The 25,651-nt window shown below is 38.8% G+C and overlaps 1 protein-coding gene across 4 annotated transcripts; it reads left to right on the top strand.

Annotated features, from left to right (window-relative positions):
- Positions 1–527: 527 nt before the first annotated feature.
- On the top strand, positions 528–25,063 carry C2H5orf34 (chromosome 2 C5orf34 homolog). 4 transcript variants are annotated; one of them, XM_020783569.3, is made up of 13 exons: positions 528–634; positions 4,799–5,014; positions 8,383–8,472; positions 9,940–10,574; positions 12,350–12,451; positions 13,327–13,447; positions 17,033–17,118; positions 18,398–18,467; positions 19,038–19,208; positions 21,281–21,375; positions 22,212–22,304; positions 23,717–23,757; positions 24,613–25,063. In XM_020783569.3, the coding sequence occupies exons 2-13, from the start codon at positions 4,820–4,822 to the stop codon at positions 24,852–24,854; spliced, it is 1,941 nt and encodes a 646-aa protein (XP_020639228.3). In that variant the 5' UTR covers positions 528–634; positions 4,799–4,819; the 3' UTR covers positions 24,855–25,063. The 4 variants fall into 4 exon arrangements, with proteins under 4 accessions (XP_020639228.3, XP_078240573.1, XP_078240574.1 ...); XM_078384447.1 differs by having other exon boundaries at positions 13,327–13,446; positions 17,026–17,118; XM_078384448.1 differs by having other exon boundaries at positions 620–728; positions 13,327–13,446; positions 17,026–17,118.
- Positions 25,064–25,651: the final 588 nt, after the last annotated feature.

Here is a 25,651-nt window from a genome sequence, read left to right on the forward strand (position 1 = left end):
GGGGAGTCTGGGTCTTGTAGTCCAAAGGCACCCCTGTTAACCGTACTGCATCTACACCACTGGTTCTTAACCTTGGGTTACTCAGGAGTTTTGGACTGCAACTCCCAGAAGCCTTCACCACCAACTGTGCTGGCTGGGGTTTCTGGGAGTTGCAGTTCAAAAACATCCGAGTAACAAAGGTTAAGAACCACTGATCTACACCAAAAAATAAAATAAAATCTAAAGGAATAAATACGGGGATTCCCCCCTCCCACGTTTACGGGCGGTGGCAGCTTTGGGTTGGAATATGTCTCATTCTGCATATAAACAATTAGGGATGTCAGAATGAATCCGGCGATGAGGACGAGGCGTGTGGGGGGGAATGTATCCAAAACTGTTAAGTCGCGACATCAGGTTAAGTCGGGTGGGAAGAGAAGAAATCTCTGCCTTTTCCGAACAAAGTAGAAGTCACAAAACTCCACCCACTACTAGAGGAGCGGCTAGTCCTTATGAAATGAATGTTCATTGCTTGCCCCGCCTTCCCGATTAGCTCCGCCCCCGCGTTTTCTCCCGCGCTCTCTGGTTGGTTTCCCCGCGCCCCGCGCTCCGGTTTGAAAGAATCTCTGCTGGGCCGGAACCGCTTCCTGGAGTCCCGGTAAACCTTTTTTTCCCTCTCGCTTACACCGAGAGCTCGACTTTCTACTGCCTCGTTTTCCGCGTCACCGGCTCTGGGTCAGGACTTGCCGGAGGTTCGGGGCTTCCGTTGCGGAAGGGCCAAGGGGAATGGGGATTTCCCTGTAATCCTTGGGCGGGGGGGGGGGGGGGAAGAGACATGGTCTGTACAATTGGGCGCTGCAACAAAAAGGTTGCAGTGCATCCTCGCCTTTCAGTATCCGTGCTTTGGGAGCGTTCCTAGCCATGCCCTCGTACAGAGTTCTGTAAAGTGAAAGTGACGAATTCAGCAAGAGAGTTCCACTTCCTCTCTCTGATTTTTCCAAAAAACCCCCCTTTTTTTTTCTTTTCTAATGTATGGTGGTGTCATGGAACAAGCAAAACCTTTTGTGGAATTGGTTGTAACGTCGGCTCTTGGAATAATACACAATAAGAATTCGATGTCCTGCGCCTCCTTTCTGTTGTCTATTGCTTATTTAGATTTGTTTATAACCCCCTCAGATTTTTTTAAATTAAGTTTTTAGTGGTGCACGTTGTACTTCTGCAAACGCCAGGGACTCCCTTTTGCCTGTGGATTGGCTCCTTTTAAACTACCGGCATCTATTTTGGTTTTGCATTCTGTGGGTGCACATCAGGCAAGTTTTTTCTTTAATTAGTGGGACTTGCATTTCGTTTTTCTCCCTCAGCCTAAAGAATGGAGTGTTTCAGATGTGAATGAATGCGGCAATGTTGTTTGTACTCCCAGACAGCCACAGTCTTCTTAATTCTTTTTTAACTTTTGGTTCAACCACCGCTAGTGCCATTGTCAATATTTGCCGGTTTCAATTTGTTCATAAAATCAGGAATTTGGGTTGCGAGAACAGAACATGTTAATGATAGGATGTTTACGAGGTTGTTAATCTGTAGAGTCACCCATAAATTGGAGAGACCTGGCAACGCAAGGTTAGAACCAAAAATCCACTTTAGATGAGTCAAGAATTGCAAATTCTTCTGTATTTTAAACCAAAATTTTGGGTACAATATTGTACCCATGTAATTCCCGTAGAAGTCAGAGATGCTCACCTCATAGTTGCCTTGCATAGGCGTACAGATTTTGCGTTGAGTACACCTAATAGTCTGAAGTAGAGTATCATCGGGATGAACATAATTGTTGGCACACCATTCAGCAACTGATTACAGAGTCTGCTGTACTGGAAACTAGCACTTGGATTTAGGCCATTATTGTTATCTATTTTAAAGATTGATTGTTTCCCTTTTGGATTGCACAGTTTTCAGTGTAGCTTATAATTACTCACAGTAATACAAAACAACCATGTGAAAATACAACCATATGGAAAACTCAGTGGTTCTTAGTTCTCTGACTGGTTAAAGGAATTGTCCTTCTTTCTGGTTATAAACATATTTGTTTTATAACCCAGAGCTAGATTTAGACATACCATACAACAATATTTTAAAGAACAGGTCCAAATAAAAAAGTACAGTATAAAAATTATTAATAGTATTAATAATGTTTCCCCCAAAATAAGACCTAACCTGAAAATAAGTCCTCGTATGATTTTTCAGGGTGCTCGTAATACTGTATAAGTCTTACCCCGAAAATAAGCCCCAGTTAGGTGAAACCCCGCCCTCCACCCTTGTGCAGCAACCAGACGATGACATGACTGTATTTGAATAAATGTACATGAAAAAAAACATCCCCTGAAAATAAGTCCTAATGCGTTTTTGGAGCAAAAATTAATATAAGACCCTGTCTTACTTTCAGGGAAACATGGTATTAATATGTTTTAATTAATATTAATAAATAATTATATTGAAGTACAGTTGGGGTAAAATATTTTGAAGCATGACAGTAGAAAAGAGCAGAATACCCGTCAGATAGCCCCTTCCTTTGGATTCTCTAGTTGTTTCCTTTACTCGTTGTTACTGGTTATAGAACCAAGCTTCGAAAGTATTGAATACCAAACAGGTCTTAAACCATTACTAGGTGCGCAGTGCAACCAGACACCACTGTCCCTTTATCTTAGAACCTTTTATGAATACAGTGGTGCCTCGCATAACGTTTTAATTGGTTAAAAAAAAAAAAACCTTATGCGAAAAAAACTTTATGCGAAACACCATTTCCCATAGGAATGCATTGGAATCCGGTTAATCCGTTCCAATAGGCACGGATTGCCGTCCTTAAGCGAAAAAACCCATAGGAAACATTGTTAAACGATACAATGTTTCCTCCATTGGAATGTATTGAAGCCGACTCAATACATTTCAGTGGCTTTGCGAAGTCAATTTTTGCAAATTTAAGTGTGTCATAAAAGGGTCAAAAATGGTTTTAAATGCTTGGATTAGCTTCTGCACCCTCTAAAACGGATGCAAAAGTTAATTTGGCTTTGATCTGACTTTTCGTTAATTTATGGTGAATTTTTTCCCCACAACTTTGGACAGCTGTCAAAATCTGACAGCTCCATTGTTTCCTATGGGGGAGAAAAAAATTCACAAAAAATTAACGAAAAGTCAGATCAACGCCAAATTAAGTATGCACACATTTTAGAAGGTGCGCTAACGATTCCAAGCATTTAAACCCATTTTCAACATGTTAAGTCACTTTTGTAACTGAAAAAATGAACATCGTTAAGTGAAGCAGGGGACCTAAAACCGAAAACGTTAATCGAAGCATGGTCCCAAAATCGCTATGTGAAAATCGCCCATAGGGAAAAACGTTATACGAAGCACAATCTGACTCTGAAAAAATAAACGTTAAGCGAAAAAAACGTTAAACGAAGCAAACGTTATGCGAGGCACCACTGTACTGTATTTTACCATGTAGTCTCTGTATTCTAACTCTTATGTCTGACAAAGTGGACATATTCCACGAAAGCTTACTGCAAAATACTGTATAGCCGTTAGTCTTTAAGAAGCCACAATATCTTTTTTTGCTTTTGCTTTGTTTTGTGTTTCTTGTTGAAAGGCTTGCACAGACTAACATACAGGTACAACCTTGAAAATTAGATCAGGAGGGTGACTGATGAAGTACTAAAACAACTACCGTGTTTCCCTGAAAATAAGACAGGGTCTTATATTAATTTTTGCTCCAAAAACACATTAGGGCTTATTTTCAGGGGATGTTTTATTTTTTTTCATGTACAATCTACATTTATTCAAATACAGTCATGTTGTCATCTTCTGGTTGCTGCACAATTGTGGAGGGTGGGGGTTCACTTAACTGGGGCTTATTTTTGGGGGGGTAGGGCTTATATTACGAGCATCCTGAAAAATCATACTAGGGCTTATTTTCAGATTAGGTCTTATTTTCAGGAAACAGGGTAAAGACCAAGAAATTGTATGAACATAAAATTCAGAAAAGCTAGAGTACCTTGGTCATGTAACAAGACATGGAAATGACAAATCGTTAAGCTGAACGTATTCAACATGAGATCCATAAGAAACAAAGGGCAGAAAGCAGGACCACTTACTGATTGAAGAATTTTAGGAGACTGGTTTAGATGCTGCACAGCATCATAGTTGAGAGCTACAGCATCCAAGTCAGGATAGCCATGATAATGTCCAATATCAAGTATAAGAAGACAAGAAGGAAGAAGAAAGAACAGCAGTATAAAAAGAAGGGTGTTAAGTGCGAAAATGTGGCCAGGGAACACTGAGTCCCTCTCGGTCTAGTTCTCTTTGAAGTCCTTGCTTGGAAATCTGCACCTTCTGCCAGAGTGGAGAACTTTTTCTGAGGTAATGCAGATTGAGTAATTGCTAAGTCATGGCCCATATCAGGCAGCCCTGGCTCAGAGACTCTTTCGTCCAAGACTCACAGAATTGGGATGATCAAAACAGAATTGCACTGCCCTAAGTGGGAAGGAAAACAAATGAGGCCAGTTTTGTTTCCCCATATAACCACATTTATTTCTCCATTGCACATATTCACACCCATTAAGTTCTGATTCTCTTATAAAACAAAACCCACAACTCTTTTTTTTAAAGGTAGACTGGGTTTCATTCTCTGGTTAGGGCCTCAGTTATATGGGATTCCACAGACTTCTGTATAGATTATTTAGGTTAATAATACCTTTATTAGAACTAAGATTATAAATGACTTATTTTGGTGCTGTGGACCACGTCTACATTTGATTGTGTATTGTCTTCACAGGTTATCTTTTGAACCAGCACCATGGAGTTGGAGAGCTTCATGATTCTTTATGAGGATAACTCGGTAGAAGTGCACTACACAGATGGGTCCAAATTGCTCCTTTCTCCTTGTGGGTCTGAGTTCTTGTTTGAAAAGGCCGTTCCTGCTTCTGCCCATCCAATTCAGCCACCAGAGAGGGTTCGTCAGAGGACACCGTTTGCTATTAGCATATATCGGGTAAACAAGAACGTTCTTTTTCTAAGCCAGAAACAAAAATAGCGGAGGGAAGATACTGTGGGATAATAAGCACAGCTTGGAAACAGTAGATGAAAATAAAAAGCTGAAATCTTTTTTGCTTAGTGCAGTGGACTGTAGTAAATTAGGCCCACTGAATAAGTGGAGATTTGTTTAGTTAACTCCTTTGTAAGTTCCATTGATTCAAATGGCCCTATGCTAGTTGATCTTTAGCATAATAAGTTGCAAATACGGTAAGCCTATTTGAATTAATGGAAATTATGGAGGAGTTGACTCAGCAAATCTGTACTCATTCCATAAGCCTATTCTAGTGCAACTTTCTACACTGAGCAACAGGATTTCAGCCAGGGGTTTAAACAAAACTTTTTTTAAAATTTGAATCAGACTTTTACCGTTTTTATTGTTAAAATGCCCTGTTTTGTGTAGAAAAAAACGCTTTATATTATGGCTTTCATTTAAAATGTGTTACAGCTCAGATCTCATGGAGGATGAGCTATAACTTCTCATTCTATTTTAGGAGACAATGCACTTTTTAAAAAATGCATATTGGGTCCATCCATTATTTTATTAAGGCCTCAGTTATACAGGGTTCCACAGACTCCTATATAAATTATTGAGGTTAATATTTCTGTTTCTCCAATACTCAGCCCTAGTAGCTCTCAGGGAAAAAAATTGCAGTTCTCAAGCTACAATTGTGTCTCCAAAAACACATATTTATTAACAGCAGTATATAGAAATAGCAGACCAGATTACTTCTATTTTCCATTTCTCATTCAATGTACTACTGGAGCGTTTGCCACTGCCTGCACATATCCCTGCCGGTTCTCTCCACATGATATAAGACTGGAGATTCTTGGAAATCCTATTAAAATCTCCTGGATTACTTTCAACAGTATCATTGACTGATGATATTTCCTTTAGAGTAGCAATCTTAGCTATTGTCCTTTGGCCTTTTTTTACAGGCAAAGTGAAATCCTTACCTCTCTGTCTCTGAAAAGGCATGCTTTGACAGGGAACAGGCTGTTGTTGTTTTTTTCAATTGTGTGATTTTCCACAAAAAGAATACCCGTTTGCCTTGCCCTTTAGTATATACTTTTCACAAAGCACATTTTTCACAATTTATACTATTTCAGACCCTGGAGTTATCAATGAATACATGATTATTAGAGGCAGAGTCAGTCTGGGTAAAAAATATGTATTGTGAATTGTTGTGGGTGTGCCTTCATCAAATCTAGAGATTCATTCTCTTGGTGGAATTTGAAGCAGAACAATGGACAAGGAGCTGAGGTAGCCAACACAGGTTATTCCACATGGAGGTGCACTTTGGACTAAACCCAAGATGCAGAAGAGCATGCCAATTTCACAGTTTTTATAGCATCTTTAAAGAGGAAGGTAACCATTTTCACCAGTTCACAAATTAGCCAACCAGCAAACCACATTCACGTAGTTACCCAATAAGGCAGATGTGTCCTTGTTGAGTTCCAAGCACACTGAAAAATTACAATGGAAATGTTTCACAACAAGCAAGTATAAGATACTATCCTTGATGCCAGGGCATCCTGAATAAGCTTGTCTGGTTACGAAACTCTTGTAGCAAGAGGACTGGCTGACCTAGTTTTGACCATGATTGCTAGGTCAAAAGCATGGTGGGAGGAAATGGTTGTGAAATTTTGGAAATCACAGAGCAATCCTCTTCCAGCTTGGTCTTTTGGAGGCTGGTGGTGTTTTTATAAGGGGAAATTGGGGGGGTGGGTTTAAAATGTCATAATGCCATTTTAAGAAAATGGGATACATTAATATTTTTCTGGTTCCTCATGTCTCTTAAACGGTGCTGGGACCTAAGCCTCTGAAATTTAGATGGTGCAAAAATGCCTGCTGGATGGGGAAATCCTGCCCATTGGTATTTTGTTTAGTTTTATTTATTTAAAATATTTTGACCCCATTTTTCTCCTTAAAAATGACCCAAAGCAGCTTACATCATTAAAAGCCAGTGTTTGGGGCTAAAAACAGTAAGTATTTGTTTTTGTTTAGTCATTAAGTCATGTCTGACTCTTCGTCACCCCACGGACCACAGCACGCCAGGCCCTCCTGTCTTCCACCGCCTCCCGGAGTTGTGTCAAATTCATGTTGGTCGCTTCGGTGACACTGTCCAACCATCTCGTCCTCTGTCGTCCCCTTCTCCTCTTGTCTTCACACTTCCCCAACATCAGCGTCTTTTCCAGGGAGTTTTCTCTTCTCATGAGATGGCCAAATTATTGGAGCCTCAGCTTCAGGATCTGTCCTTCCAGTGAGCACTCAGGGTTGATTTCCTTCAAAATGGATAGGTTTGTTCTCCAGGGGACTCTCAAGAGTCTCCTCCAGCTCCACAATTCAAAAGCACCAATTCTTCGGCGGTCAGCCTTCTTTATGGTCCAGCAATCACTTCCATATATCACTACTGGAAAAAACATAGCTTTGACTATGCAGACCTTTGTCAACATGGTGATGTCTCTGCTTTTTAAGATGCTGTATAGGTAAGTAAGTATACAAATACTAAGAATGCTCAAACAAATGCCACACTAAAATACAGTAAACGAAGCAACACCAAAACACATTAAAAGCAGTAAGGCACAACCATCCTATTAAAACCCCACTCAAGTAGCTGTTATTTGCTGCTGAAATCTGTCGGCCTTGAGCATTGATGCTCTTTCTATTCCTCTCCCAGCAGAAGGAAGAACAAAACAGTGAACTCAGTGCCCAAAGCAAAGTATGTTCTGCTTATATCCTGCTTCATATCACTCAAAGCACTCTCTGGGACGTTTACAATTTAATTATACAGGCTACACATTGCCGTACCCCCATGCAAGCTGGGCCCTCAATTTGCTACTTGGAAAAGATGGAAGGTTGACTCAACCTTCAGTTGGCTACCTAAATCCATTGGGATTAAACTCTGGTTGTGAGAAGAGTTTGGCCACAGTAGTACCGTTTAACCACTGTGCCACGAGGCTCCTTAAACCAATATAAGCATCATGCATTGAGACCCAGGCATTCCTCCTTATGTCTTTTTCCTATATATGTTGATACGTGGCCTGTGTTGAACCAAAAAGGGCACTGAATCTGAGAGCACTTAGACTGCTAATTATTGCTCTGCCTAATCTTACCCCTTAGAAGCCTTTATACATTTGTCTTTTTTATGATCTCAGAGACTTATCTCATGGTAGGCTCTACTATTTGAAAAGCAAATGTGTAAAATGTTTTGATGGATTTGAAACTGAGCTTGGTTTATTAGTGGCTATGGTTGCAAGGGAAGTATTTGTCTGCTTCTGCTAAACAGTTCAATTATATATGTATTCTCTTTTTTTTCTTTTTAGGATCAGATTTTGCAAGCAATAGATTTCCGGAATGTGTATTCTACTCGTCCCTATTTGCCTTCACGTATTATACCTACTGAAAGGAAAAATGTGAGGTTTTATATGTTTGTTTCAAATACTGATTTATCACTTTCCTGCTCACCCGGGATCTCCAAGTGATGTCCAACAGAACAACTTTATTTAAATCACAGATTAAAAATGATAGCCAATATTCTTTTGTTTAGCTACACCAGCTTAATGCCAACAGTGTAACATTTGGAGGTGAATCACTTTAAGACATTACCATAGACCAGACCTGGGCAAAGAGCGGCCCGCGGGCCACTCCTGTCCAGCCCGCCCATCGCCACTGAGTGAGCCGGACCTCTGGCTCCGGTCACCCAGGACAGCAGTAAGCAAAACTTGTGAGATCCGATGCTGGGATCTCGCAAGTTTTGACTGTTACTCTTGAGCCGCAGGCTGCGGAGCCTGCATCTCAAGAGGCCGGAAGCGATCCCCGCGCAGGCGACATGATGACACATCAAGTAGTCTGCGCGGCATAGAAGACAGTTGGAGAGGAAGGCCATGGGGGAACGGAGGACAGGTGAGTTAAGTCAGTGTCAGGGTTTTGTGTTTTTTTTTCTTTCCCTCCCTGTGGTGAAGGAATTACAACGCTCAAATAGTTAACTCCCTAAAAAGTAGTTCATTCACTGCAGGGCCTCACCCAATGGGTTTCATTTTATTTTTAAGTAAAGTTGGTTTCGCCCCCGAACACAGTTCAGATTTTTCATGTGGCCCCTATAGAAATTAATTGCCCACCTCTGCCATAGACTTTATCTGTTACAACCAAAGTTATATAACTCAGTATGCAACAGATAATGTCTATGGTGATTTCTTCACTTGATATAGTTTGCCTCTAAAAGTTACAACATTTGTCTTACACTCAAATACACAAGAGGATTTGGGCTATTATTTGAAAATATAAACATTCTCCAAATGCCAGTTTTAAAAACTAGTTGTAAACACATCTATATGCTGTAGAAAGGTTGTTTTGCAAGAAAAAATAGATTGTAACTGAAGTTTTAATTGGTTGATCATTTAAAAAAAATGTTGAATAATATGCAATTGATTCAAATTATATTGATTTATTAAAGCTCAGAGTGTTTAAATATGTTTGGAGAGTCTACATACTCTCACAGACAAACATTTGTACTGTACTTGGATTCATTGATCAATCAAAAGTGTTTAGTTTTTGTTTAAAAAATGTATAGAGTACCTTTCAGGAGAAACCCTACCTAGGCAATGTACAAAATTAAAATGGCACAATAAAACAGTGATCAAACAAGCTGTATTTATTGGTATGTGTCAATTGTTTCAAATCATCAAAGGTTTAGCATAGAGTTGTAATGAAGCACAGCTTAGAAAAGTTACTTTTTTGGACTATAGCTCCCAGAATCCCCCAACTTTCATGGCTGGAGGCCCTGCTACTTATGGGATTCTGAGATTTATAGTTCAAAAAAGTAACTTTCCCAAGCTCTGTAGTCAAGATAGAATTGATCAATTCTGTTTTCTCTTGTACAGGTTAACTTCACAGATATCTCTGAAGCTAAGTGGCCCAGTCATCATAACACTGAAGGGATGATATTTCAAAACGGCACCGTGACAGTCTCTTCTTTAGACAATCATGCACGTCTTTTTCTGCCAGAGCTTCAGGAAGAATTTATAGTTCAGTTTTTGTGCAAAGTTAGCCAGACGTTACCCACATCGCTACCATTTTCAGAGGAGAGCTGCGATAAATCAGTCCAGGACTGTGGTGACAGATCAAGTAAAGGTTCTCTCTTAAAACTATCTTCTAAGCAGGTGAGAACTGAAGGGGACGATAATGTCCCTTCTAAGAGTGGAGAAGTTCCTAAGCAAGATGGCAAATCAAGCAATGTGCAGAAGGACGAGACCTTGGCACCTTTTGAAACTTGTTCATCTGAATATTCCTGGGTTACTCAGCAGATGCCTGTTTCCTCCTGCCCTGAAGAATGGAAGTACCCTTTGTCGCTGGCATTAATGTTTCACCAATCACATAGTTATGCAACAGAGTCGGACAAAAGCAACAAAACCAGCAAGAGCATTGCGCTTGGTATTTCAGAGTGTGAGGAGTCTGTGGCAGTCACTCCTTTGCCTTCGGCTTTACCACTCAGTTGTCAGGCTCCGTACCTTCACAGGTAAATTGTTTTTTCCCCTTTAAGGCAGCTTAAAAATCTGCTTAAAACCAGTGATGAATATTCAAAATGTGATCAGAGTTCCCTGAAGATGAATTTTAATTCTGTGAGTAGCAGAGCAGACCAGAATAAGTGCCCTATATATTGTGGGAAAACAAAAAGGGATTGGCTACATAGAAAGGCATGATCTTCACGGTGAAAGAGATCTTAAATGTTCACATGTATTTCCTGAGGAGAGAATGGACATTTTAGTTCCCTTTCTCTTTGGTCATCTGTTCTCACCTTTTGCTGCGGTGCATCTTCCTTCCCTCTTGTCTCCTAAGTGTCATAACCTTATGTTTTTATTTCTGTCAATCTTCTTGGCCCCCAACCCCATAAAGCAGGGATGGGAAACATTAGGGGGTCTGGAGGTACATTTCTCTCATTAGGATAGAGCATAAGTTCCACTACCCTTTTCCAGTGAACTTTTTCCATTTTGGGAAAAGAAGAAAGCATTTTTGTTTTTTCAAAGATGAAGGGGTGTACGTAAGGGAATTTGAATAGCGTGAGCAGTCTTGAAAGGGGACCAGAGGTTGTTGGAGTTTTCCTGGAAATTCATGATGCCTTTAGTAATTTTGGCTGGGAAGGACATTTCTGGGCTGGAGTGACTGTCAATCTGTTCAGCACTAACCAATCATTCCTTCCCTACATCTGAATTCAAAGAGAGCCCCACCTCTCTGCTCAGTATTTCCCCGCCCCTCTCTTTTGTCTGTTGGAAGCACTGAGTCTGTTGAAGGCTATTGCTGAAAGCAGTCATTTGTCAGTTTGCCTTTGATCTGTAAGTAAAGAAATGTTTTTTATTCTTTCTACTATTAGTGCCTCAGAGTAAGTTATTGAGACTGTAAGTGCCAGTTAATGAGAAAAGAGGTGGCCCACTCTGAGAAACGTGAAGCTATTCTGCCCTGTGAATCCCTGCATTTCTGCTGTACAGCTAGAGGAATTTAACCAAAATTCAAAACTCTGCAAAGGATGTGTGTGCTCTAGACTAGAGAGGGCTGTCCTGAAAAATTTGGCATATTCTTTTCCCTGAAAAGGATGTCACGCTCTTGTGTTACCAGAAAGGAGCCCTGGATTAGAGGGTAATTAATCCTAAAACATGCTTTTTTTAAAGGTTTCCATGCATGCATTCTTCAACCAGTAATTTACTTAGGATGTAAATAGTTTTGGGGCCTAATGCTCAGTAAATATAGCAGAATATTTTACTGAAAAAACAGGCATTGTATTGGATTGCACTTCAGCCTAAAAACAATATTTATAGTATGTTTTAAGTAGTTTGGTTGTGCTTAGTACCGTATTTTTCCGTGTAGAAGATGATACTTTTGTCTAAAATCTTTAGACTAAAAATTGAGGGTGGTCTTATATGCGGAAGTAAGCTGAGATAACTGAGGAGAGAACAAAACGGCATATACCTTGCCTCTGCGAACTGGCTTCCTCCAATCATGAGGCTTAGCTTCCTATAGTCAGGAGACTTAGCTTCCTCCAATCATGAGCCTTATGTAACTTATGTCAGCTGATGCTGTACAAACCAATTGGAATACACCTCACTGGAGGTGGAGCTGTAGGCAATGCTCAGATACAACAGGGACTTGTAATGTCCGAGCGTTCTGAGCCCAGAGGCTGAATGCTCAAAGCTAAGTTTTCTTAATTTTGGGTTAGAAAAGTGGTGTTGGGCCTCTTATACATGGGGGTGTCTTATAGATGGAAAAATATGGTAAATGTTATTTTGATTTGATCTACAGGTGGAATTTCAGTGATTTTTTCCAACACAAACAGGAAGACGAAGGACATCATCTGCATTCTCAGCCAGTCAAAGTATTATGGAGCAATGGTGTCATTTACAGGTTTCTAAAACAATTACCTAAAGTTTGTGTGTGTGTGTGTTGGAGAATTTTAAAAATTAACACATCACTGGCCTTATCTAATTATGTGGAAACCGTTTTGAAGCATTCAAAAAATAATATTAAATATATCTGCATAGATGCTGAGCGTTTTAAAACAAGATGTTAATCATGAGATGCATTTGCTGGTGAAAGAAGAGAACATGATTTTCCCTCTCAAAATCAGATCTTGATGGAAGTAGAGGAAAAGAGACATATTTAATGGAATAAGGGAAGCTGTCTAATGAGACCTTTTAGAAGTCTTTTATAACTAGTATGTTTTACAGAAGATATGTTTTGTATACGTTTTCGTGTGAGTTATAGGTGCTCAACGTGAAATATGCATACATTTTATTATGAATAAGAGCAATAATTGTGAAGCAAAATGTACATGAATAAAGGTAAAGCAATGAGCTGCATACATTAGCAAAGCCATTATAAAACCATGATTTTATTTTTCTACAAGAATTAATAAATTATATGGCATTAAAAGGTAGATAGAAAACTAGCAATTTTGTTGAATAGATGTTTCACATATGCATGTAATGTACTGTAATTCAGCCTCTTGTGGGCAGGGATTAAATTTATATGAAAAAGGAACCACAATTTAAGTCAGTTATGTGTAATTAAATATTGGATTTTAATCAATGCTACTTCAGTCCAACAAGGTGAATTTAGATTTAGTTATATTTAAACAAGATGTGTTCAGTTCAGCAGGATTTAAATTAACAGTGAATAATTTAAATTTCATCGACTTCAGTGGCTCTACTGTGAATGCAATGAAATCTGAGTCCAACTTAATATCAGCCATGGGACTAACCACCAGTTCTTTTTCTAAGGTTTTCTCTTGGGACTAAAAGTGTAGAAATTTATCCTGGTGATGGATCAGTTTTTAAGTCAGAAGGCTCTTTTCTGGGAAAATATTTCACTCACTGTTATATTCAAGAGCAAACAAAACAGGTTAGTGACATGTTTTATACAGCCATTCGGTTTCAAGTACACTGTACAATTAACAAATAAACCAAGGCAGTAGTGTAGATTAATAACTTTTCATAATGTCTGTTGTTAAAATTATATGCTACAATTTTATACACATACACACACATTTTCTGCTGTACTTTTTTTGCCTCTTGAGGGAAGGCATAAGTTGGAGCATGTTTTCAGGAATACTAATGAGATTGTATTTTATTATTATTGCCAAGAGGTGCGAATTTAAGGTGGAAAAAATTTAAAAAGATAAGGGTAGAGATATATAATGTTACAAGGTAGTATGGGAGAAAAGGACTACACTCTAATTAATGTATATTTTCCAAATGACAGTCAAGTCATTTTTTATAAAGAAGTGTTAAAAGAAATAGGTAATATAAGGAAGGGCTATGTAATAATGGTCAGGGAGTTTAATATGGTTATGAATAAAAGAAATCAAAGCCCACTAGAGAAGAGATAAATAATAATATTGCCACTCTAAATAGAATGATATGGGAAATTGACTTAAGAGAGATGAAAAGAGATTTACCTTTTATTCATCACCTCATAAAAACTACTCTAGGATTGATATGTTTGCATCTAAAGATTTGATTTCAAGAGTGGTTAATACAGAAATAGGAATTATAAAGGTATTTGAACATGCTTTAATGAATATGGATATTTAGATTAGAAAAGATTATAAGGAAGCTAGATGCTGGAAGATGGATACAAACATTTTGCAGCAAAAAGTTATTGTGGATAAAATAATAAAAGAAATGACAGAAATATGGGCTATTAATGAACAAGAAAATTGCAATAAATGTTTTGTGGGTCTATATGAAATCTGTTATGAGGAATAAGTATAAGGAAATCATGTAAATTAAAAAAGCAACAAGACGACATAGAGGAAGAAATAAAGGAAATAAAATTAAGATATATAAGGAGTAGGGATAAAACTCTTTTAGCATCTCTGTTAGCAAGGGGAAAAGAACTAGAGAACATAGAGATGGGGAAGATTCAGAGAAACTTAATATATTTAAAGAGAGAGTTTTTTGAGTTTAGCAATAAATATTCAAGAATGCTGGAAGAGCCATACGAGTTAAGAAGTCAAAGGGTTCTATAGGAGTAATTAAAGATGGAAGGGGGGAAACATGCTACTTCATGAAAGAAAAACTGTCAATTTTCCAAGAATTTTATCAAAGATTATATACAGAGGGATGAAACTGTGAGACGGAAGGTGAGAGAGATACCCCACTTCCTGGAGAGCCATCCCTCCCCCACAACAAGAATAAGGAGCATCCCCAGCCAGCACCAGAACCTGTGGCAGAAGCTCAGCAAGGGATAGAAATAGAGGACTTGACTGAGAACTTGTGGGGTGTGAACATGAGAGAGGTCCAGGAGGAAAAGGCGGGAAAAGAGAGGAAGAAGAGAGAAGATTGGAGACCCCTTCCGGACCCATTGGCAGAAGGAGAAAAGACTCATAATCATGTCACAGACACTTGTTTATTGTTAAATGCACCAATAAATCTTTCACCTGTTTTGAAGCAACAAAAATCTACTGATTTCTTTGAACCTAAAGAAGAGCCTAAAGCCAAACCCTCACATATTGGCGCCCAACATGAGAGGGCCTTTGACATCTGGAGGCCCCACAGAAGACTGGCTCTGCAAAGTAACAGAAGGACAAGAAACCCTCATAAAACAACTAGCAGATTAACAGCAATTACTGATTAACCAATTAACACAAACATGCCTAGCCACACTGTTATCATCAGGGAAGAGGCAACAGAAAACGCTGATAGTAAGCCAACTGTCCATAAAAATACAAAAGATGGGACCACACGATAACCCAGTGGCGTTCCTCAACAAGTTTGAATGATTAGCAGCAATGGCACAATGGTCTAAGGAGCACTGGGCATTGATCCTCACACCATATTTGACGGGACTACCACAAGAAATAGTGGACATTAGATCCGACAGAAGCAGGAGACTATGAGTAAGTCAAAATGGCAATCTTAAACACATTGAACTTGAATGAAGAAGCATACCGGAAGCGGTTTAGAGATCTAGGACTACAATCAGAAATCCACCTGAGAACCCTAGCACAGAAAATGAGGGTCAGTGCTGCGAAGTGGGTGCAACCTAAAAATGAAAGGCGGCTGACCAAGTATTAAAGATTGTGATTATGGAACAACTTATACTGTATCTACGTTAGGAATGGGTCCCAGAAACTGGGTGATGAAAAACAAACCTGCCGAGGTAGCTATAGCCTTGTTAGAAGACTATTTAGGAGCGGAAGAATCGTGGTTTTACAGAGGAATGACAGTTAGAAAAACCCAAAGGCAAAGACAAGATGGCCGACACAGCAGGGAGCACGAATGTGAGAGGACCAAACCCCCAAGGGTACCGGAAAACCTGACCAGACCAGATAGAATTTGTCAACCCAATGGATAGCCGGATCTCAAGACCCACAGTCATGGCGGAACTGGGTCAGGCGCAACAACCCACCACCTGGGCTATACTGAAAGAACATATGGTATGTTATAGTTGCGGGCAGTTCGGGCACATTAAGAAATACTGTCCAACCGATATTTGATAACGTGGAATATAATTTGGCAACTATAGAATTCTAATTTAGTAACAGCTGCTAGATTAATTATAGCCAGGTATTGGAAAATATAACATAATTTTCAATTAAGTGATTGTATACAGAGGTATGGAATAGAGCTATTAATGACAAATTAACATGCAATATCAAAGTAAAAAAGGAGTGCTTCAAATACATACTTTTTCAGAAATTTGGGGAGATTTTATTGATTATGCATTAATAAAGGGGAAGGGAAGACCACCATCGCAAGAAACGTTACAATTTTGGAAGGGGAATGGGAATCCTTGAAATAAAGGAAAAAGTTTAGTTCTCCATTGATCCCGGTGGGGGGGGAGCAGTTTGTTTTAATTTTATTTGTGTATAATTATTGTATTTTATTTGTTTGTTTGTTGCTCTGTTCTTGTTTTTTACAATATGTTTTCATTTAATAAAATAAAGATTTTTTAAAAACTAATGAGATTACATCAACCAAATGATGGAGATGTCTGAAGACTGTAGCCCTGGCCTTGTTCTCCGAGTGAGTTTCACATTTTTAAACATACAGTTGGTGGGATTTTCTAGGACAAGGACTGGTCTGCTTGCTGCAGACGTGTTAAAAATAATAGAGTTTGTTACTTTATTCTTTTCTTGTTTTTGAATAATAAAGGACATGGTGATTACTTTTTAGCAAGAACAAGGTAAACATTAGCTTTTTGTCTAGTAGTCCCCGCACATCTGAAGGGCAACAGGTTGGGGACGTGTAGTATAAGTTGGAATGACTTACTGCCAAGTCAGTCTGCTAAATGACAATGCAATCTGAAGTATTAACATATCTGCTAGTTTTCCCAGATTTTTGTAACAAGCTCATACAGTCCTGTGACAAGGTAGTATTTAGACTTTTAATACATGCAGGGTGTATAATCAACTAGATTAGGATTTGTTTCTAGCTCTTTTGTAAACTTTTTTCCTTCCTACTCTCCTCTTTTCGGAGACAGGAAATGATGTATTCTGTAAGCAATCTACCACCTGATACACCTGGGAGCATCTACTCTGTCGGTGCCATTATTACACAAGCACTAAGGTAAAATATTTTTACTCTGTATTTTGATGAGGTGTTTGTTTATTGGTTTACTTGCATTATTTGTAGCCAACCATATTAAAACAGCTTGTGAATATTAATCAAGTTACAGTAAACACAGCAATGTATAAAATTAATTTTATTTTTGCCGTAAGCCATCAAGTCTATTCTGGCTTACGGCAACTCTTTCCAATTTTCTAAGTGGAGAATTCCCAGAAGTAGTTTACCATTCGCTTCCTCTGGGAGTGCCCTGGGACTATGCAGCTTGCCTAAGGCCACACAGACTGGCTGTTCTGGGATCACAGTGGGGAACTAGACTCCCACCCTCTGGCTCTGCATCCAGTTACTTTACTCCCTGAGCTATCCGGCCAGTTTTAGTGGAGTACACCTAGTTGTCTATTTCATTCCATAAGCCACTGGTATGGCCTGAATATACATGCATGAATCTCCATTCTGAACTATTACAGGTCAAGAATTTGAAGAATTCCTATTTGTTGTAATCATTACAACAGTTGAGAGTTAGATGCTTTGCCAATCTACTGCAAATCATCCAGCAACCTACCAGCAGGTCCTTAACTATATACTGCCTACCCCAGGGACAAGACACTATTAATAAGGATGAAATCCACTTATGCAGCTTTATGCCATGCAAGTTGGATGACATCACAATCCTGTGACTGTAATATTTGATTTAGAGGAAGCCTTTGAGAGCCTTGGAACAGGAAAGGGAAGGCTTTAATAGCCAAAAATCATTGTCAGCAATTCTGATCTTGGCAGCAGTGATCAGGTGATGATTTTTGGATATTAAAAGCCCTCCCCCCCCCGGCCAAAACCTGATTTTGAGGCTCCAAAGGCTTGACCAGGACAAAAGAGATCCCTTGGAAGCCTCATGACTTGAAGGGGGTGATAGAAAGCTTTCATATAATTTCAATTAATTTACGTTAAATATTACCATTGTGAGACAATGGCATCATCCTACAAGTGCCTTGTACCATTGGTGTTTTTTTATGGTTTTGCAGTTATATATATATATAATCACATACGTACGTACGTACATACATACATACATACATACATACATACATACATACATACATACATACATACATACATACATACATACATACATACATACATACATGCACAGTTTAAATTACACCAAGAAGATTTTGATCTAAGTATGAAGTGGATGTTCACTTAGAAGACTGTTTTTGAAATAGCATATGCCATTGTGAACAATCAATAACTGTCTTTTGTTCTGCCTTTGTATTTTCCAATGCAGAGTTCTTCTACATGATCTTGAGAACATGCTTTCATTAACCCATAATTACAGCATCTGCTGCTGGCAGATGGTACGTAAGTGTGAGAAAGCTGACATTTTGTAAAGCAAGGATTAGACAACTCTGGTGTTCCAGATGTTTTGAGACTATAGTCTTCAGACATCTTAGCCAAGGGTAAGGGATAGTGGGATTTTATGCCTCAAAACATCTGGAGGGCCACAGTTGCACATCCCTTTGAAAAATACTGCTCAGTTCTTGCTTGTGAGGCAATGCCTTATTGGCCAGGACAGAAAGGTCTCCATACCGGTGTTTGTTTTAGATGTACCTCCCAAGCCTATCTGAAAATGAGATGCAATAAAACGTAACAATACCTCTGAATACCAGTCAAGAGGTAATAGCAGCAGGAGATGGCTAATATCTTTATACAGTATCCTGCTTGTGGCGTCTGGTTACTTCTGGGTGTTTTCTCATTCACGCTGAGATCTGACCCAATCCTGCTTAGTTTGAGCAAAGTCCCTGCATTTGTGACCTTTAGATCGTGCTGTGAAATCCTGAAAGAGCTGACAGCCAGCCAGATGGTAGCATAAAGATGTGTTCGAACACTGAACTTAAATTTGCTCCATGCTGTTTGTTTTGTAATAGTCGCCTGAGACTCACGGAGGAGAAAGGCTTCCCATTCCCTTGGCTGAAAAGGTTATTCCTAATGTAGGAAGGTTCTTTGCATATTCGGATAACAAAGTGCATGCTGTCTTTAACGATGGGATGACCTTGAACATGGTGTGGGATTTCATTTCCCACAATGCAAAATCACAGGTGAGCCTGATAAAAGGAATTTGTTTAATTTTACGCCACGTTTGAAGTAACTATCTCACATTCCTCGTTTTCTTGTTTGGCGAATGTGCATATGTGTAAACCAGTGTAGCCTGGCAGTTGATTGTGTTTACTCTTTCAGTTTCGATGTATGGTCAAAACCACTTTATTTTTTGAAAATCAAAGGAGAAAATCAATGACTCCTTCCCCTTAACTGTGGTTGTGTGAAGTGACCGCAGCTGACAAGTAACACTCTTTAAGGTGCTATCAAGTAAAGATAAAGCATAACACATAAATTATACAGAAGGACTGTGATATGTCCATTGCAGTAATGCTGTGCTTTATTATGGGAGCATTTCCTACTATTAAAATGATGTATGAAGGGAGGAGTACAATTTCCAATAGTTTCTGGACTACTCGTCCGCCTAGAGTGGACGAGTAGTCCAGATAGGCGTGGTATAAATCACATAAACAAATAAAAAATAAATAAATTGGGTTCCCTTTAGGCTCCTGCCATTCATCATTTGTGTAATATATCAATGGCAGAATGTTCTGCAGATAGAATCTATTTAAAAAGAAAAATTTTCCAAGTGGAGAAAAATAAGCCTAATTGTTCGTTTCTAGTTCTAGCTCCAGGCAGGGCTAAGCAGTACAATGTTCCATCTCCATGTAATTGATCCCAAAAGAAATGCTGCAGAGCAGAGGATAGCTTTTCAAAAGGAAAAAGCACTTGTATCTTTGAATGTGGGGTGGGAGAGGTGAGAAGTTTGTTAATAAAGATTTTTTTATGTTTGTTTCTTTGTTTATTAAAATTGACTATAAAACAAAAATCCAGTAAAACAGCAGGATCTGAAGAAAGACTAGGATTCAGAAGACCTGGATTAAATTTTTTGCTTACCCATGGAAATTCCCTATGGGTGTGTCAATGGTAAAACCACTCCTTAATTGGTTGTTGTGGGTGTTTTGGGCTCTTTGGCCGTGTTCTGCAGGTTGTTCTTCCTAACGTTTTGCCAGTCTCTGCGGCCGGCATCTTCAGAGGACAGCACTCTGTGCTCTGGTTCTCTGAAGATGCCGGCCACAGAGACTGACGAAATGTTAGGAAAAACAACCTTCAGAACACGGCCGAAAAACCCACAGCAACCATTAGATCCCGGCCGTGAAAGCCTTCGCGAATGCACTCCTTGTCTCAGATACCTTGAAAACCTTATTATGGTCACTATTTCAGATGCAACTTGAAAGTACAAGAAGAGGTGATACAAATGCAACACATTAAATTATAAAAGGCAATAAAAACATGATTTTGAAGAGCACGTCCTACTTTTGACTTAATTTTGACATCCCTTTACTTTAGCAGGAGGGCAGAATAACATTTTTCTAACACATGGCTATTTGAATGCTGAGAAGCCATGACCTTTTTGTAAGTGAAGTGCATGTTCAAATGAGCATGTCTGAAGCTCATGCAGAATTATTCTGAAGGGGGGGGGAAGCATTTGTAAAGGCCTTCTGCTACTTCTTTGTTTTGTGTCTCTTTATTTCTGGCTTTTTACTAAAAGAAAAGTTTGTACGTGCTTCATAATCAGGGTGTTCACTAGCACCAAAATTCAGATTTGGGATTCGTATTTGGAATTCAAAATTTTAAAAATTCAGCATATCCAGAGCTCTTTTAAAGCAAAAGCAAATATACCACCCCATAGTGCCTAAAGCACTCTCTGGGTGGTTTACAAGTTAATTACGCAGGCTACACATTGCCCCCCCCCCCTCCAGCAAGCTGGTACTCATTCTACCAACCTCGGAAAGATAGAAGGCTGAGTCAACCTTGAGCCAGCTACCTGGGATAGAACTCCGGGTCGTGAGCGCAGTTTTGGCTGCAGTTTAACCACTGTGCCACGAATCAATACTGTATGAATAATATATAGTAATTATTTTCTCCTTGGGAAAAAAACACAAACAGGCAAAACATTTTAAAGGATTTTGCTATGTCCTCTGACACCTTCCCAGTGATTGGGCTAAACTGAAAGAAAGTACACCAAGAGCCAAGGACGGTCCGTTTCTTAATTTTGATTTCTCCCTCTAAGAAATCTGAAGATGCTAACACAGGCTGGTGTAAAATGATGTCTCCAGGAGGGGCACAGCAACTTGTGCAGATAAATTCTCCAGGAATCTATGAAAGGTAAATATAGATACTGTATTTATGATATGTTCATAATTGCAAATAAGACTTTGTCTGCCATTCAAGAATTGTAAAACTTATTTTAAAATAAGCATGTGGAGAATATACAAGTCTCTGTGTATATATATTCAAAATTACTTCAATGAGCAAAATTTCCTAATATTACATAATACGTAGAGTCATTCTTTCATTGTTCGTTTGCTTTTGGAACTGAACATTTTAAGAATTTGTTACAGTTTAATAATAGGTATTTCTGTTTTGGTCCTTGTTTCACCACTTGAACTTAGTAATGCAGACTATATATTTTTAAAAAATGAGGATGTTTTAGCAATGCTTCTGGTTTTGAAGAAGACCCTCCTGTTGGGCCTGCATCAAAAAAAAGGCCCCTCCTAGAAAATATAGAATTGGCCCTTGCCATGTGAGGGACCTTTTTCAAACAAAATAAAGAGATTGGGATTCAGGTGCTCCCTTTTCAGCGCAGTAAACATTTCAAGCTGCTGCTATTACATGTCAATATGATTCTGAGAAGAACAGTATTTGGCTTACTGAAGGTTGTATGGTGCATTGCCCAGCCAAGAGCAAGAAAAGCCATTCTCTGGAGACGCTCAAAGAGTAAGGGATTTATCTGTTACAAGATGCACACACACAACTACACACACACATCAACAGAGAGATAAGGAAAACATGCTCTAGTCAGAATTTGCAAATACCTTCTTTTTTATATAATTGCCACCCGCAGATGCTGCCAGTCGGCCTGGACAATGGCCGTATATCTTAAGTGGCTGTTGTTGCCCACTCCTAGTAGATATAATACATAACCATCTTCTCTAATGCAGGTACATCACCATAGCGGTAGAATGGTGCAGAAGCTTGAACAACGATGCATACACGGCCGCACCACAAACTGTTCCTGAACCTGAAGAAAACTGGTAGTCATTTTAAATCTTATAAATAGCCCAAATGACTCCTCCAAAGTGCATAGGGTTTTTCAAAGGAAATGATTCTTTTATTGGATTAAGAATCTTGAAGGTCTTACAGAAACAGCACTTTCTTTTCAAATTAGACAACATGGTTTGCCATTGTTCTGACAGACTTGTTAACATTAGGCCCTTATGAAAGTGAACAATTCATAGGATCACCTTCAGATGCAGCTTGCTGGCACATAACAATCACCACATGATTCTGCCAAGAGGCAGCAGGTGCAGTATATGTAAATGTTTCATAGTACCATAAATGAAAGCAATCAAGCAAAATGTTAAGCATTGAACACTATATTTTTATGGGCTTGAACTGCAGAAAGAACAATACGTCAGTGGCAATGTGACAGATTTTATAATCTTTTAATGTATATGCTAACGGTGCATTTTAACTCACATTATAAACCAGCCTTTTTTATAGTGGCATGATCCAAATGTTTTGGGCTACAGCCCTCATCATAAAGCATTGGTTATGCTGGCCAGGATTGATAGCAGCTGAAGTCCAAAAATCTAGAGGATGCTACATTGGAGAAGACTATTGTACATGTTTCTATTGTAGACATTAGATGCTGCTATCCTAACAGCTATTGTTACTATAACAGCCAAGTTAATAAGACTGATGAGAGTCCAGGTTATCTAATACTTGTTACAGAAAAAGCCCGCCTGAATCTCCCCCTGATCATTCAACACTTGAATGATCCTATTTTAAAAAAAATCTTACAATCTAGTATAAAATCTGTATTTCAGGATACTGCACGATAGAAACAATAGCATTGATGTTAAATTAAAGGCCATCAAAAAAATTCAGAAGAACAAAGCAAAATCATCACATATACTTAAAATAATTCAATAAATAAAATTGTCTTAGGATGGCTTCTAAAAGCTTGCAAAGTAGGCACTAGGTTTGCCCTCTTAGGAAGCGCATTCGAAAGTTTGAGTCCTACTGGGGAAAAATCTCTCTAGTTATATAACACACACAAGCACAAAACAGAGCTTGAGCAAAAGATCTTAAAGCATGGACATGAGGTTATCCTTTAAATCTCGGCATGGAATAAAGGTCAAAGTAGTCACAGAGATGATGTTGACTGCCCGTATGTTTAGTGGCTAATTATGTCAGTTTTAGTGCAGTGGTGTAAATTACAGCAGCAAGTTGCCACTAGTTATAATGTGCGTGAAGTCAAGCGACTAGTGACTGATAGGGAATAGAACAGCAACGAGAATTTATGCCATTGCATGCAGTGCCTGTGTGAATAACTAGTAGAATTCTGAGTAATGTAACTAAAATGTAGATTGAAAAGCAATTTGATGAAATGGCGATACAGTATCAGAAACATTCTCAGTTTCATTTTTGTTTTTTTTAATAGGTCAGTTGCTGCTGAACTTGAAAAAATAAAAAGATTCAACTGTATCCTTTTCTAACATGCTTTGACTCCATAGAACTCTTCTTGATATATTAGAAAATCCTTCCCTTGACAACCAATAATAAATCTTGTTAGCTAGTGTGATAATAGTGGACAGATTGATGAACTAGGTCTTAGGTGGCTTCAGTTGAAACCTCCACTCTCCAAGAAAACTCATAGAGGCAGGGGTGGAACTGGAATAAACACTCCTTATATTATCTCACTTACCTTGACAGCCTTATGTGGGTTACTTTATGTTGGTTCCAACTTGACAGCATATAGAAACAACAAATAATGTTGGCCCACTCTGGCAATTACATTAGCAGTAAACTTCCTGTGAAGATTATTAAATGTTAACATTTCGTTTTGCATGACTGGCCAGAATCCTACTACAGTTTTGCAGTGTAAACTCAAAATAGCGTAACTGTGTGTGCAACCATTCTGCTCATCTGTAATCTGTTTGGACATACTTAAGCCACACACTCAGTTCCACATTCGGAAGCATAACAGGTGACACTGCAAAAATCAGTTGCATGATTTCCATCATGCATGTGGTGTTTCACAACAGGATTCTGGTCAATTCCTTTAAAAAAAAACTAATAACTCTGTTTAGGTGCAGATATTTGATATATCCTGTAGGAGCATTTTAAATTCTGCAGTGCAATCTTTCTTACATCTTTAAGAAGTAAGTTTCACCGTACATTTCTCTAGAGCCACAGTCATAGTGTTATATGTATATTAGATTCTGCAATACCAATATAAATAGTGCAAAAGGGTTCTGCAGAATTCTGGCACTGCTGTGGGACAGAATTAGAATTTTAGTTTTGTGTTAATTTTTTCCTTAACTATAGTTATAATAGTTTTAGTGGAGAACAGCAATATTCCATGTACAGTTACCACGGTAAAAAGAAATCCATGTTTCAACACAGTAAAGGGAAACAGTCCAGAGGAAATGCATATGTCTAACGTTCTTGGTGAAAAGAACATAGCTGAAACTTTGGAAAAAACCTCAAAGGTTATCAGTGATATTGACTCTCTTTTAGCTTCCTGCACAAAGCAAAACATGGTGAAAAGTTTCTCAAATAATACTCTCCTTCACTAGCCAAACCAAGGAGGCAGAAGAAAATTATTGCTCCACGGTCAGGCAAGAGAGTTAATGGTTTGATCTAAAGGACAGCTGATCAAATTGTAATATATGTGTCTGTGTTTGTGTGTGTGGCCAAAAATGAGAGGACTTCTCATTTTTGTAATGGCAAGTGTAACTCCAGTGAATGTCCCTGTATTGGATTAAATTTAAATTCTTGTTTCTCAGATTCTTGAATATATTACTTTGTTGTTTAGTCGTGTCCGACTCTTCGTGACCCCATGGACCAGAGCACACCAGGCCCTCCTGTCTTCCACTGCCTCCTGGAGTTTGGTCAGATTCATATTAGTAGCTTTGATGACACTGTCCAATCATCTCGTCCTCTGTTGTTCCCTTCTCCTCTTGCCTTCACACTTTCCCAACATCAGGGTCTTTTCCAGAGAGTCTTCTCTTCTCATGAGATGGCCAAATTATTGGAGCCTCAGCTTCAGGATCTGTCCTTCCAGTGAGCACTCAGGGTTGATTTCCTTCAAAATGGATAGGTTTGTTCTCTTTGCAGCCCGAGGGACTCTTAAGAGTCTCCTCCAGCACCACATATATTACTACACTGAACTAATTCTCAGTTGGCTTCTTGATTCTGATAAAGTTAATGTATAAAACGTTAAGATAACTCCTAGAAGTCTGAAGAGATAGGCCACAGTGTTTTACTAAAGTGACCATTCCCATATCTGATTGTCAAATAAAGTAACTTTTTTCTGTCACTTTTTACCTTTTTCCTCCCCCTTGCAAGGAAATTGTTATTTTTTGTACATACA

The sequence above is a fragment of the Pogona vitticeps genome, chromosome 2 (genome assembly GCF_051106095.1).
Source record: "Pogona vitticeps strain Pit_001003342236 chromosome 2, PviZW2.1, whole genome shotgun sequence".
Taxonomy (NCBI): Eukaryota; Metazoa; Chordata; class Lepidosauria; order Squamata; family Agamidae; genus Pogona; species Pogona vitticeps.

Excerpts from the sequence above, each read along its gene's own strand:
- C2H5orf34 (XM_078384447.1), top strand. The coding sequence starts at position 4,820 with ATGGAGTTGGAGAGCTTCATGATTCTTTATGAGGATAACTCGGTAGAA. Across the intron at positions 18,468-19,037 it reads GCATCTGCTGCTGGCAGATG|TCGCCTGAGACTCACGGAGG; the intron begins GTACGTAAGTGT and ends GTTTTGTAATAG. Across the intron at positions 23,758-24,612 it reads AAAAATAAAAAGATTCAACT|TTTTAGTGGAGAACAGCAAT; the intron begins GTATCCTTTTCT and ends TAGTTATAATAG.